At 44.3% G+C, this 12708-nt stretch overlaps 1 protein-coding gene and 1 long non-coding RNA gene across 2 annotated transcripts; both read right to left on the bottom strand.

The window, feature by feature from the left end:
* Positions 1–434: 434 nt before the first annotated feature.
* Positions 435–8051, bottom strand: LOC108028573 (kettin homolog). Its single transcript, XM_017100479.3, has 3 exons — positions 6045–8051; positions 3690–3761; positions 435–2063 (listed from the first exon to the last, which is right to left on the bottom strand). Exons 1-3 carry the CDS (start codon positions 6855–6857, stop codon positions 1263–1265), a joined length of 1686 nt encoding a protein of 561 aa, XP_016955968.1. The 5' UTR covers positions 6858–8051; the 3' UTR covers positions 435–1262.
* Positions 8052–8381: 330 nt separating this feature from the next.
* Positions 8382–9840, bottom strand: LOC127010825 (uncharacterized). The gene is made up of 3 exons (XR_007763633.1): positions 9728–9840; positions 8796–8969; positions 8382–8570 (listed from the first exon to the last, which is right to left on the bottom strand). It is a non-coding gene; the product is annotated as an uncharacterized LOC127010825 (long non-coding RNA).
* Positions 9841–12708: the final 2868 nt, after the last annotated feature.

Raw genomic sequence — 12708 nt, 5'->3', positions numbered from 1 at the left:
TTGCCTAGTTCTTTGATACAGTTGAGAGCGTTTGTGATTTATGGACGAGACCCTCGACGCGCATGTGAATGTAAATGTGAGTACGAGTATGAATATGAATAGTCGCATCGAGGCGAACAACGAGCTCCATTGTTCTGGGCGGCAGTTGCTCAATGGCCGGCAGTCGGAATAATTAGGCAATACAGGGCGCACAATCGAACCCTTTTACGGCTAAGGATTGGAGTGGCGATAATGCGCCACAAGTTGGCCCATCGGAACTTCGATTTTATGGTTTATTACCAAATAGACAGCCTAAATGACCGATGAACTGGAGCGAACTAACACCAATCACCACTGTTAATAACCTGAAAAATCCTGGCACAGATCATCAAAGAAACGTGTTGATTAAAAATCGATGCCAATAAAAACCCACACAGTAGTAAAACCCATTCGTGTCATTTTCAAAATGAATTCAACATTTCTGCATTTTATTTGGAGCCCTTCGCTCGAATCAAATTAGTTATGCATAACAAAATCAAGATTTGCACATTTCATGTTTCATTATTTTCTCCTCTCTGCCTTTAGACTATTTACAGAATTAAGTTTATGCATATGGATTTGCATATGCGATAAAAAGTTAATCAAATTTACATGTTGTTACGGCTTCATTTACTTGCTTTACATGTAGGTTTTTGCCATCATTTCGCGTTTGTTTGCTGTTTTCGCTTTTATGCATAAGATAACAAGGCTTAATTGACTAAAAAAATAAAGGCACCTGAGTTCAAAGTGTTATTGCCAAATGTAAATATAATAAAACGAAAATCAAAAATATAACGCCTGTGAAATCAAAAACGATAATCGTAAAAAATATATTTATAAACGTAGAATATATACACCGATGCGTACGTGTATATGGGAGCGTGCACGAAAGTACACAGTAACGTAAAGCATTTATAATTAGTTCAATTTAATTAATGGTATGTTTGTTGCATCCCCACCTCAACTGCACTCCCCTGACTGACTGACTTCGGATATACTCACTGATATCGTTTACGTGTTAATAAATGTATATAGATAAAGTACTTATATGGTCTTTGTCCCTGAATGAAATGCTCGTGACCCCCGCTGCCCCGTGTGCTAGACCCCCAGTTTTGTTTTGTTTTGTTTTGTTTTTAGAATTGTTGGCTCTGGTTTGACCCATTGTTGCTTTGCTGACTAGTGCGTTGGTTGTCTCCCCCCGATTAGTTTGTCTAGATGTTTGGTGGTTCCATCGAGTCCTGCTTCTATTGCAGATTGTACAGCTGCGGCGGCTCCTTGCTGGCCGGCATCCCCTGGTCGTACTTGCCCAGCTCGGCCTCGTAGAGCAGGTTGTTGATCAGGTGCTTCACCACGATCTTCGACTTGGACGTCTTCAGCTTGCGTATGGTTATGGCCACGTACTCCCCGAACACCCCGTACTCGTCCACGTGATTCGCACTCAGGCCGCCGCCCCCGATGAGCGGCTTGGGGGGCGTGGTGCTGCTGTTGCTGCCGGAGCTGCAATTGCTGGATGTTGCTGCTGGGTCCAGCGAGGTGTTGCTGGTGTGCCCGGCGATGTTGCTGCTGCCGCTGCCGCTGCCGCTGCTGTTGCAGTTCCCGCTGCCGTTGCCGTTGCCATTTGACGTTGAGAGATCACGATCACGATCACGTTTTTGTGCCATGTTACTGGAATGTTGTTGCTGTTGCTGCTGCAGATGCAGCGATTGCTGCTGCTGATGCTGCTGGTGGTGGTGGTGGTGCGGCTGCTGCTGCTGCGGTTGCCCGTTGCAGTGGCTCAGGCTCAGGCTGTGGTTGTGGCTGAAGTGCTGCTGCAGCGCCTGAAAGGCGAGCTGGCTGTGGTTCATCTGCTGCTGCTGGCCAGCGGACCCGCCCGCCCCCGCCGCTCCGCCCACCGCCTTGATGGGCGTCAATGTCAAAACGTGCTCCACGCCCATCGCCTTGCGCTTGCGGTGGTTGTACGTCAGGTCCGTCGGCTTGTAGTAATTTATGGGCGACGGCGTGCTCGTCCGTCGATCCAGCATCCCCAGCTCCGATTCGTGTTCGATCTGCGGGGCAAATGAGGGAAAAACGGGGGAAATTCGGATGTGTTTTAGACGGCGTTGAAAAGCATCCACTACGCACTTGTTTCAAAGCCAATAAATAACCCCAAAATAAATTAAGAGCTCCACAATATTTCCAAGCTAAAATACCGCACTGTACCCTACCATTCCCCAACATAATAATACATAACACGTAGTATTTGAAGAAAAAACCGCTTGATAGTCCTGCCCAATTTAAATTTTTTATCTTCAGAACTTTATATATTGATTAATTTTTTATTTATTAATTTATAGTTCAACATTTATTTTCGGTAAATTTCATTGCAATGAAAAATCTAGTGAATCGAGTCATCTATATTTTTACCCTTAGGTGTGTTTTGTCAATTTTAAGGTGATATGGCCAAACTGTGTTTTACGAAATTTCCCCAGCGATTTAGACTAAGGATGGGCTCTTCCCTAAGTACTGTAAATCGTTTTCGTATTTCATCAGCCCTATTTATTATTTTGATTAAAGATGGGCCCGTAAAAAATACCGGAACCTGTTTTACCATACCTATTCATCCACAGTATTAACGTCTGACGAAATCATCGCTGAGCTGTTTCATCAACTATTTACTAGACGCGCATCGCTTTGTATACTATGCAATATAAATATAAACAACTCAATCCCTAGGTTTGCCAAGTTTCCGAAGGGTGGGAGGCCTGAGGCATGTGGCTGCTGTGATAAGCCCCACAATCGAGTCATTTAGTTCGTTTGTGGGCACGACCTTGTCTGGGAAAAGAGTGTCTAAGTCAGGCTATTTTGGGACCATCTATAATCAAACATATTTGTATAATAATAATGAAAGCATGACTTTCGGCAATTATTTTTAGGCATCGCTCGACATTCAGTTCGCAAAGTTTAAATTCGAATAATCAAAAGGCCAAATGACTCACATGCATTTAACTCTACCGCTTATCACGAGAGATATACGGATGTATCATATCTGCCTTGGCAACACCCATGACCTTCGGAAATTAAAAAGTTTCGACGGTCAATGTGCAGTTGTGGACGTCATAAATTGATTAGATTCGTCATCGCATTAAGTAAGTTACAGAATTCCTAACACTGCTTATCAAAGTGGTATAGTTATCGGCAGGAAATCTAATCGTATTATTTGCTCTGCGCTTTCAATCAGAAATGTGGAAAAAGTAGTGGGATCTTAAATAACTGACCAACCTATTATATCATGGGAGCCTATAATAATAATAAAAGGGTCTACACGTGAACCGGATTTAAAAGCAGTCCCTGCTGTTTACTGCTACACATTTAGTATTATAATTTATTCATAATTTGGTTTCTGATGAGGTTCTATGTATAAGTTTTAAATTAGAATACCTGTTGAATTATTTGTTCCATATTTGTGTAGCTTACAGGAGTATATTTAATTTCTGTACTGTAGGCAAATATATATATAAATATTATCCCAAAAAGATTTGGAGCCCGTGTCAAAAACGATTCTCTAATGACACCCACGGACCACTTGACTTAGCACTTCAGGGGTTGAGGTAAAAAATGTCTAATTATCCCCAAAAAACTCCAACCTGTCGAATCAATTAAAGTGCGATTAACAGTCGAGGCAGGGTACTTACAATTTCTGTTTTCACATCTTCGGCGCTGATGTTGCAGTAATTCTCGCCGTCCAAATCGGAAGGGGAACGTGTCTGCGGAATCGAACAAAAAGTCGAGAATTAGCGGGTCCGTAGAGTCAACAACAAATACAATTATAGTACGCCAGTGTGGAGAATTCGCCAGACAGATAACAACAAAAAACCGCAAAATAATAATAATAATAGTGGCCGGACGAAGGCGAAGCGAGAAGCGCGAGAGAAATAGAAAACAAATTAGAATACTAATAAAAGGCAAACACAAGTGGATGTGGATGCAGACTCGCAAGTCGAGCCGCTGGCGGTAAATTAGTCGCGGCGGGCGAGGCGGCCGGGGGATGGGCTCAGGGGTTCAGGGGCGTGGGCGGTACGGGCGGGACAGCAGCCAAGTCAACAGCGAAGTGGACCAACTGGTGGAAAGACCCACAGACGGACGTGAGACAGTTGACCAAAAAATGTGAGAGACACACGAAAATAAGACATCATGGGAGCTTCGACTAGGGAATACCCTGTATCGAGGGGTTATTCTAAATTTAAGTTTCTTAAATTATTAATGATACTAGAATGATACTTCAAACATGCTATCTCAATATTTTCTGTATTGTTTTATATTTTTATTAACATTTTCTACATTTTTTAATAAAAAAGAATACAAATATTATTTATTAGTTTTAAAATGTCCTAAATAATATTTAAGAACATATCTAGATAAATGTATTGATCAAAGGGTATGTTACAAGGCAATTATAAGGAATACAACACATATATTATCGCCTTAAGAACGGTATCTCCCAAATTACAAATATTACAGTAGCATATTAATATTGTTGGGGGTCAAGGTATACGTACTTATCAGATGTCTTATAGAGGGAGCTCAAAATTACTGGATTTTCGTATGATAATATATACGTTGCTTACTTTCAAATAACAAAGAATGATAATATTTAATATACTATACTGCCTTCTAAGCAGAGATTAAAGTACTTCCGGGGAACCCGATCGAACTGGCTACTGGGCCCCAATGCAGGCACTTCTTCAAAGCTCGGAGAAAGCTCGCTGGCAGGTGAAGTTCCCCGGTTTCTGGGCGAGCTTCTGCTTCTGCCCAAAAGCCTCGTGCTTTTCGGGAGAGAATCGAATCAAATGCGAAACCGAACCAGCGGACGAGGCGACATAGGAATGAAAACGCAGTCCAGCAACTTGCTATATTGCCAAGTGGGTTCGAGTGTGTGCGAGTCGTATGTGTGTGTACTGGAGCTGCTGCTGCTCGGGGGCGGCGGAGCATCGACGCGGGGCGGGGGCGTGGTCGGTGCAAAACGTGGGGCCGCCGATTTCTACGGCTGATGCAACACACATGTGTATGCACTGTAGATGTATGTAGGTATGGCGCGGTGTACAGCAGAAGCGGCAGCGCAAATCAAAGCCAGTTGACACACACACTGACACACTAACACCAATACTCGCTTATCAGGCGCAACGCAATAGCGCGCACAGTGGGCCCTGTCTAGTTTATGCTAGTTTGATAAACAGTTTCCAAAGTAAAAAAAGTAAACAAAATAACAAAATAATATTTTTTGGTTTACAGGGAGTATGGTAATAAAATAATCATACGCCATGAGTGCCACAATAAAATTATTTAAATATTTGAAATCTTGGTGGATAAAATAAATGTAGAGATGCATTAAAATAAAATATTATCAAGAAAAAATAGTTCTATTTATGAAATAAAAATATTTTAATATTTGAGCGGTATAAAAATTTATACTTTGTGTACGAGGAAGAAATGTTACTCATACGACTTGTTGTCCTCATTTCTATAGCCAACTGGAACTTGAAAACTAAAAGCAAATACTAATATTTGTTAATGTATGATATTTTTATGTGCGCGTTATCAAAAGTAAAAAAAAAGTTTAATTTAATTAATGAAAAATCAGTCATGGTGGTAAGTTACAGTTCTAGGAGAGGGTACATTTAGAAGGCATTAAGTCTAGTGACTAACCAGTAATACATATGATTCTGAGATAGCCCCGGAAAGTGCGGTGCTACCACCTGATGGCGTCCCCTATCCCCATCCCTGGCCCCACTGTGCGCCACCGGTTGCGCCGTGCTGCTGACGAACCGCTAGACAGCGACGCCTGCGACGGCGGGCGGCGACAGCAGCGCGTGTGCTGGCTGCTGCCGCAAAACAAGTCAAACCACTCGCACACACACACAGCTCCAAAGAAATACGAAAAACAAAAATAATAATAAATGAGGGGGCGGGTGGGGGGAGGGCCGAGAGACACATGCAAAATAGGTGGAGGTTGGGCTGGCCAAAAGCAGACAGACACACATAGCACTTACCACAGCCGCCGAGGAGGACTCCGCGCCCGCCGCCGCCTCCTCGAGTTCCATCTCCCGCGCGCTGTCCAGCTCGCCGGGGGTGTTCCGCTCCTCCCGATCCCGCTCCCGCTCCCGATCCCGGGCGTTGGCGGCGGCGGCAGCGGCGGCGACGGCGGCCACAGTGGCCGCAATGCGCGCGGTAAGATCGTCGTGCTGCTGCTGGTCCACCTGCAGCAGGATGTCCCTGTCCACCAGCTTGTCCGCCTTCAGCTGCTCCAGGTCCAGACTGTGCATGAGGGCCAGCTTCTCGTCCGCTTCCGCGTCCGCCTCGCCATCCGCGTCCTGATCCTGCCCCTGATCCTGATCCTGATCCCGCTCGCCGTCGAGTATGAACCTTATGGCCTCGTAGGCGAACCACATGGGCTGGTAGATGACCCCGCGCCCCCGGCCGCTGAGCACCTTGCCGTGCTCCCGGTGGAAGGAGCTGCGCAGGGACTTGATCTTCGACCTGATGGAGCGTATCTCCGTGCCGTACTTCTGGCTGAGCAGCTTCAGGGCCTCGTACTTGGTCTGCTTGATGTGGTAGCCCTTGGTGTTGGGGTCCCAGAGGACGCGCTGCCGGCGGTAGTCCTCGATGAAGTTGAGGATCGTGGAGCGGGACCACTCCACGCGATCAGCTGGCGGCGCTGTGGTGGCCCCCGTTGCCGTTGCCGTGGCCGTGGCTGTGGCGGTGGGCGAGAGTGGGAGTGGCAGCGAGGCAACGTCGGCTATCAGAGCAATGGCATTGGAGTTGGCGTCGAGCTTGAACTGCGCCGCTGCTGCGCTGCTGGACATTGTGCTTGTTGCTGTTGTTGCGGTGAAAGTTGCGCCCAGCCTGCGGGGGGTTGGTGGGTTGGCGGCGGGTGGGTTGTGGGCGGTGGGCGGTGGGTGGTGTGTGTGCTGGTGTGTGGTGATAGGAAAAGGAGTGAGAGAGAGAACGCAACGCAACGACGCGACGAAAAAGCGTCCACAACACGTTGCTTTTGGCTTTCGACTGGCGGCAGCAGCGGCGGCGGCGAGCGTTGAGCGTTCGTTCAGCTGGCCGTGCTAGTGTTGTGTTTGTGGCAGCGGCAAGTGCGGCGGCGGCGGCAGCGGCAGCTCAGCTGCACTTCGTGCGAGGGAGAGAGAGATGGGGAGCGCGAGCGAGAGAGAGCGAAAGCGCCAACTGCCGAGCGCCGTGTCGCGACGTCCAAAATCAACGCAAAGGTGTGCGACTTTGCCGTTGCTGTCGTTGCCTTGTGCCTTTGCCTCTCTCTCACACGCACACACGCGCCCGCTCTTCGCTGTGCTCGCCCTGTGTGTGTGAGTGCTGCAGCAGGCGGGCTTTTGTTTTTTTTTCGCGACCTGTTGTTGCTCGCTTGATAATGCCAGGCCTTGTTGTTGCTGCCGTCGCTATCAGCTGTTTTATTGCATGTTGTTGTTGGCGCCCCAGTGTGGTGTCATTGTTGTGGCTGCCACTGGCGAGAGAGAGAGAGGGCGGGAGCACACCAACGAACACCAAGGTTGTTGTAAGTTTCGTTGGTGTTCTTGTTTGCTTAACTGTTTGGAGTTGTTGTTGGTGTGTTTCGCTGTTGGTGTAGTGTTGGTGTTGTGGTTGCCAAGCCTGCTGTTCTTGTCTTACTTTGTATCGCACACCTGTTGGTGAAGGTGTTGGAGTAGTCAAATGAGCTGTTGTTGAAGCTGATCTCTTCTGTTGGTGTAACTCTTTGTTGTTGTCAAAGGTTGTGTCTATGCATGTTGCATGTTTGGTGGCCTAGTGATACCGCTTGCGTTGCTCTTGGTGCTGCAGTTGGGGCATCGGATGTTGCTGCGCTGTATCGCCCGATGCTATCTCTTGATTTGGTTGCTGCTTTAGTTACTGAGGTGACTTGGGCTGCTGCTCTTCTGGCCTAGCGAGTGTTGTTGCTGCTGTGGCTGCCACTGTTGGTGCCCGTGGCTATTGCTATTGCTGCTGCTGCTCGCTCGTGCTTTTTGTCGCCACTTCGTCGGCGCTCGTTCGCCGCTCGTCGTTCGCTGTTGAAATCACGATTTGTACTAATTTCACATATTTAAACTGTGTGTGGCATGCGCGCTGCTCCAAACGGGCCGGTTGCCGTTGTTGTTGTTGCTGCTGCTGTTGGCCGTAAGTTCGTCACTTGCTCTTCGCTGCCCCTCGCTCCCGCGCCGCTTGGCCCGCACACCTTTGCGCTCGCTTTGCTCGTGTCGCGACTTGCGATCGTTGCTGCTGCTGCTGCTGCGAGTGCCTGCGGCTGCTGTCGTCAACAGCCCCACGTTGCACAGTGGGCCCGAGCCGATCGCTCTGCGCATGTGGCTGCGGCTGCCAAACGGCGGCGACCATGAGATGCTGGAAGCCAACGAGCACACTCACAGACATCTGGGCGAAAACCTATTTTTAAACGGGCGCATAAGGCACAGTGTGGCCAAGGCAGTTCACTTGTTGCAAGTTGGATCGAGGATGGGAGAAGTACGGCGAAATAAGATTGATGATGAAATTAATTAATTTAAAGACTGAAATAAATAAATAGAGAAATGGAAATATAATTGGAACAGGTTTATTCGTGTTACAAAAATGGTTTGTCTTAATATACATATTTATGCTATTTGTGCCCTCTACAAGTTGGCTTTCAAACTTCAGTTGAAAACTGAACAATAAAATAATACAAATTTAATTAAATTAATAATTGAAAACACTTTCTTTAAGGTTTGGTTAACCCTAAACTCCAATGGATTTACCTGCCCCTTATTGGCCACTTTTGCCCCACTGTGCTTTTGGCCGCTAAAGCTGTAAATGTTGTTGCTGCCTGGTCCTCTCACTCGCCCTCTGCGCCCCCTCTCTCTCGCACTTCTCTCATCAGCACGGTTGAGAAGTTGTTATCGTTGCCACTGTTGGCGTTGTTGTTGCTGCCGCTGGACAAAGCAAAAATAATAATAATAATAACAACAACATCAAAAAGCTCGAAAACACGGTAACAAATTTAGCGAGTCAGCGAAATAACAGAAAAAGAATCGAAAAGGAATTGCATTTCACGGAGAATTTGGACGTTTTTGGGTTTGCTTTTCTGGTATTCTGCTTCGTTATACCCTTAAAGAGGATCGTTTCGGATAGTCCTTCATTTAATATATGTAAATGTAGTTAAAAATGTAATAAGTATTCTTAAAAATAATTTTATTTAGTCATAATATATTATTTGGTGTAGAAAAATGTTCCACATTTAATAACGTTTTCTGTAGGGCAAAATACGTGAGCATACTTTTATGCGTCGATTTAAGTTATTTGAAACCTCTTTGGTTTTAGTTTAGCACCAGTGTTAAAAAGTTATTAAAAGGTCCATAATACCATAGGGTATTAATATTTTCGATCTCCATAGGAAACCTTAATTTCTGCCTGTTAATCGCAAGGTGTGAGCGAGAGGGTGGAGTGAGTGAGGGAGAGGTGTGCATGGAGTGAGCTGTCGCTCACGTAGGCAGTATTTTGTTTTTGCATTCGCCTGCACTCTCTCCGTCTTTCTTCTGCTCCCCCGCACTTAGTATATGCACGTAGTCATGTATCTCTTTCTTATTCTCCTTTGCACTGCGTGTCCTAACCACGTGCGAATCTTTTGTATGATTTCGCCGAATTTCGCTGTCCCATACATACGCATGCATGTATTTGTGTATTTACTCACATAATTAGAGCAACTTAAGCGGACTTCTCTTATCAGTTTTGCATTTCGCCTTGCACAAGCGCCCCTCTCTTTCGCGCCCAGCTGTTTTGCATTGCGGAAGCTTTCTCGTCTTCTTCTCCTTTCTGTCTGTCTTAACGGCTCATTATCAAGCTGCGTCGCTGCCGCGACCGACGTCGCAGTTGCGCCGACGTGTTTGCCGCACCTACGATAACGGTAATAAGCTGACATTTCCATGCACCTCGCCAGGAAACCGGTTCTACGGACCACCATATACCCTACACGCCTTTTTAAATTGATTGTTAATCGGTTGTTTCTTTGTTATTTGAAGATTAAAAGGTAGCAGACAATTACTCAAATGAATCATTATTTTAAATTAATGATTTTATTGAAATTACTAAAAATAAATGAATTATTTGAAATTTGAAATCGCCACCATATATGATCTCTGCGATTTATTTATGACGAAAATTGACTAGCTATTTGTCAAGGCTTTTAAACTTATAACTATATTTTTTATACTTTCGTTTTTTTTCTTGATTTTTGATGATTGAGAATACTGAAATGCTACACAAAGAAATAGCCAGCATAGTTTTTATATCTTTGAAAATATTACTTTATCCCGTAACAAATGTATGCAGTTGTTCGTCGGACATCTCCCAAAAGGTAGTGTGATAAATCGCCATTAAAATCCTCGAAAATAACCTGGCTTGCAGCGTGACTGTGGCACATTACACCCCATCCGAAATTGGCTCGGACTGCGTCAGGGCAAACGACTCGACGTCCGCGGCGTGGAGCAAAGCTTTTTGCATTCAATTCTCGCTCCCAGTTGACAAATTGACGTTCAAAGTTGTTTGCGCAGCATTTCAGTTGCAGTTTCGGTTGCGTTGCCTGTTTTCCCTCCTTTCCAGCCCGCTTTCCATCCGCACCCGCTCGGGTTCCTTATTACCTTACGACTCTCGGCGGTACGAGTAGTCTCCTTCTGCCCATTTCGCTACCTTTAAATGTGATTGTGCGATTGAATGCGAACGGACGATATAGCATTTAACTTAGGGGCAAAAAATCTGCTTACATTTATCGAAGACAGAATATTTTAAATGTATTACACTATTATTCAAAAATAAATATTTGGAGACTCCGATTATTTTGTTAACTTGAAATGTTAACCGATGACAATATTTAACATTTAGTTTAATTCATTTTCTTTTCGAATTTGTTGTTGTCCAAAATCCAATAAAGCCTATATCAACAGTCCATAATTTACCAGGTGAGGCTGTAATTCCCAACCAGTTATAGCGCAGGGTTACCAACTTCGATCGCTGAACAGGACGATTTTACTGTTTTTATAACATCTTACTTAAAAAGAAATTAAAAGAAAACATACTTTTGTCGTTGCTTTAAACTTTAAATTATTATAGCTATTTATTTAGTGAGTTGTTAAAAAACCTTTTCGAGGAAGACAAAACACGGGCGACTACTTTCCACCGGCACTGTCTCGCTGAGAAATATATAAATTGAAATTTCTGTTCCTGCTGCTGCCAGCATTATTGTTGCTGCCAATTCAGTTTGTCATTGCCATCTAAAATGCATTGAGCTGTCACATTAGAGCAGCAACTCGATACTTCAGCCCCAGCGCCGCGAAACCCCCCTCATTTCGAGCCCCCGTCCATTAGGGGAGCTCAGCGTTTTACTTACAGTCAAACACTTTTTTTGTCAATCAACTCTGGAGGTGTTACTGCAGTGGATGTTGTTGATGTTGCAGCAGTTGCTGCTACTGCAGCAACCGTTTGTCGTTGCGTGCACTTCGGTGGAAATTGCTGTTGACGTTGGCTATGTGGAATACTTATAAGTAAAAATACATATTTTTATTCAATTTCCAACAGCACGTCGGGACGTCGCCACTCCGGCATTGTCTTTTGTTATTTTTGCAATTGCCCCGCCACCACCAGCAACCACCCACCACCCCCATTTCCGCCGACCCACCGAGAGGCGGTGTTTATCTGACGATGTTTTTGCCCCCCGCTTTTTTTCAATTATGCAGCGAACAATGCTTTTCTTCCTTTTTTCCTACTTCTCTGCAGCACCTCTCCCCCGGGGGCAACTGTTCAACTGTTTAGCCTGTCGGATTAGCCACGCAGCTGTCGCCGCGCTGGAAAAGCATTTCCCCATTTCCTCGTGGCAGCGCTGCCCCAGCCAGTCGCCCTCTGAATGCAGTGAGTTCCCCAGTTAATGCCTGTACGACATGGATTTTCTGGTAAAAATATACCAGAAACCTGTATTAGGAAAACAAAGGTGTAAGAAGTAAATTTCGTGCTTTGATATAACTAACGAACGAATGTTTTTGGAATAGGTTCCATTAAATGCTATGTATAGTAGTGATGATGGAGAGGGAATGAAACATACCAGATAATTAACATACTTATGATAATAAAACAATTGTTAACTTAACTTGGAAAACATGGATTTGTTGTTCACTATTTTTATACCATATGAACCGTTAAAATACGAGGTTGTTAATTAAAACTTTTCTTTAAGATAAATTCTTTATACCCGACTAAGTCCTAGCATTTAAAGTACAAATCTGAACAGATCTTATAAAGATACTTAAAGTAAAGAAAGACTTATTAGGGATATTTGAAAGTATTTCAATAATTTAATAAATAATACAATAAACTTAATATTTATCTATAAATCTAAGAAAGATTAATGTGGTTTTAGTATTTCTTCCAATAATATACATAAATATAATACTAATTACTTATCTTGTCATGATTCGCAGAATAGATAAAGATCCTCATAGTAAGGAGAGGTTTCTTAGGGATATTTGAAAGTATCTCAACAATTAAATCTTATAATTTTTAAAAACCTACCAAAGGGGAATGAGCTGTTATAAATATTTATCTATACATCTAAGAAAGATTAATGTTGTTTTAGTATTATCATTCCAATGATATACATAAATATAATAATAATTACTTTTCTTG

The sequence above is a fragment of the Drosophila biarmipes genome, chromosome 3L (assembly GCF_025231255.1).
Source record: "Drosophila biarmipes strain raj3 chromosome 3L, RU_DBia_V1.1, whole genome shotgun sequence".
Lineage (NCBI taxonomy): Eukaryota > Metazoa > Arthropoda > Insecta > Diptera > Drosophilidae > Drosophila > Drosophila biarmipes.
This window is presented reverse-complemented; position numbering and strand designations above follow the sequence as displayed.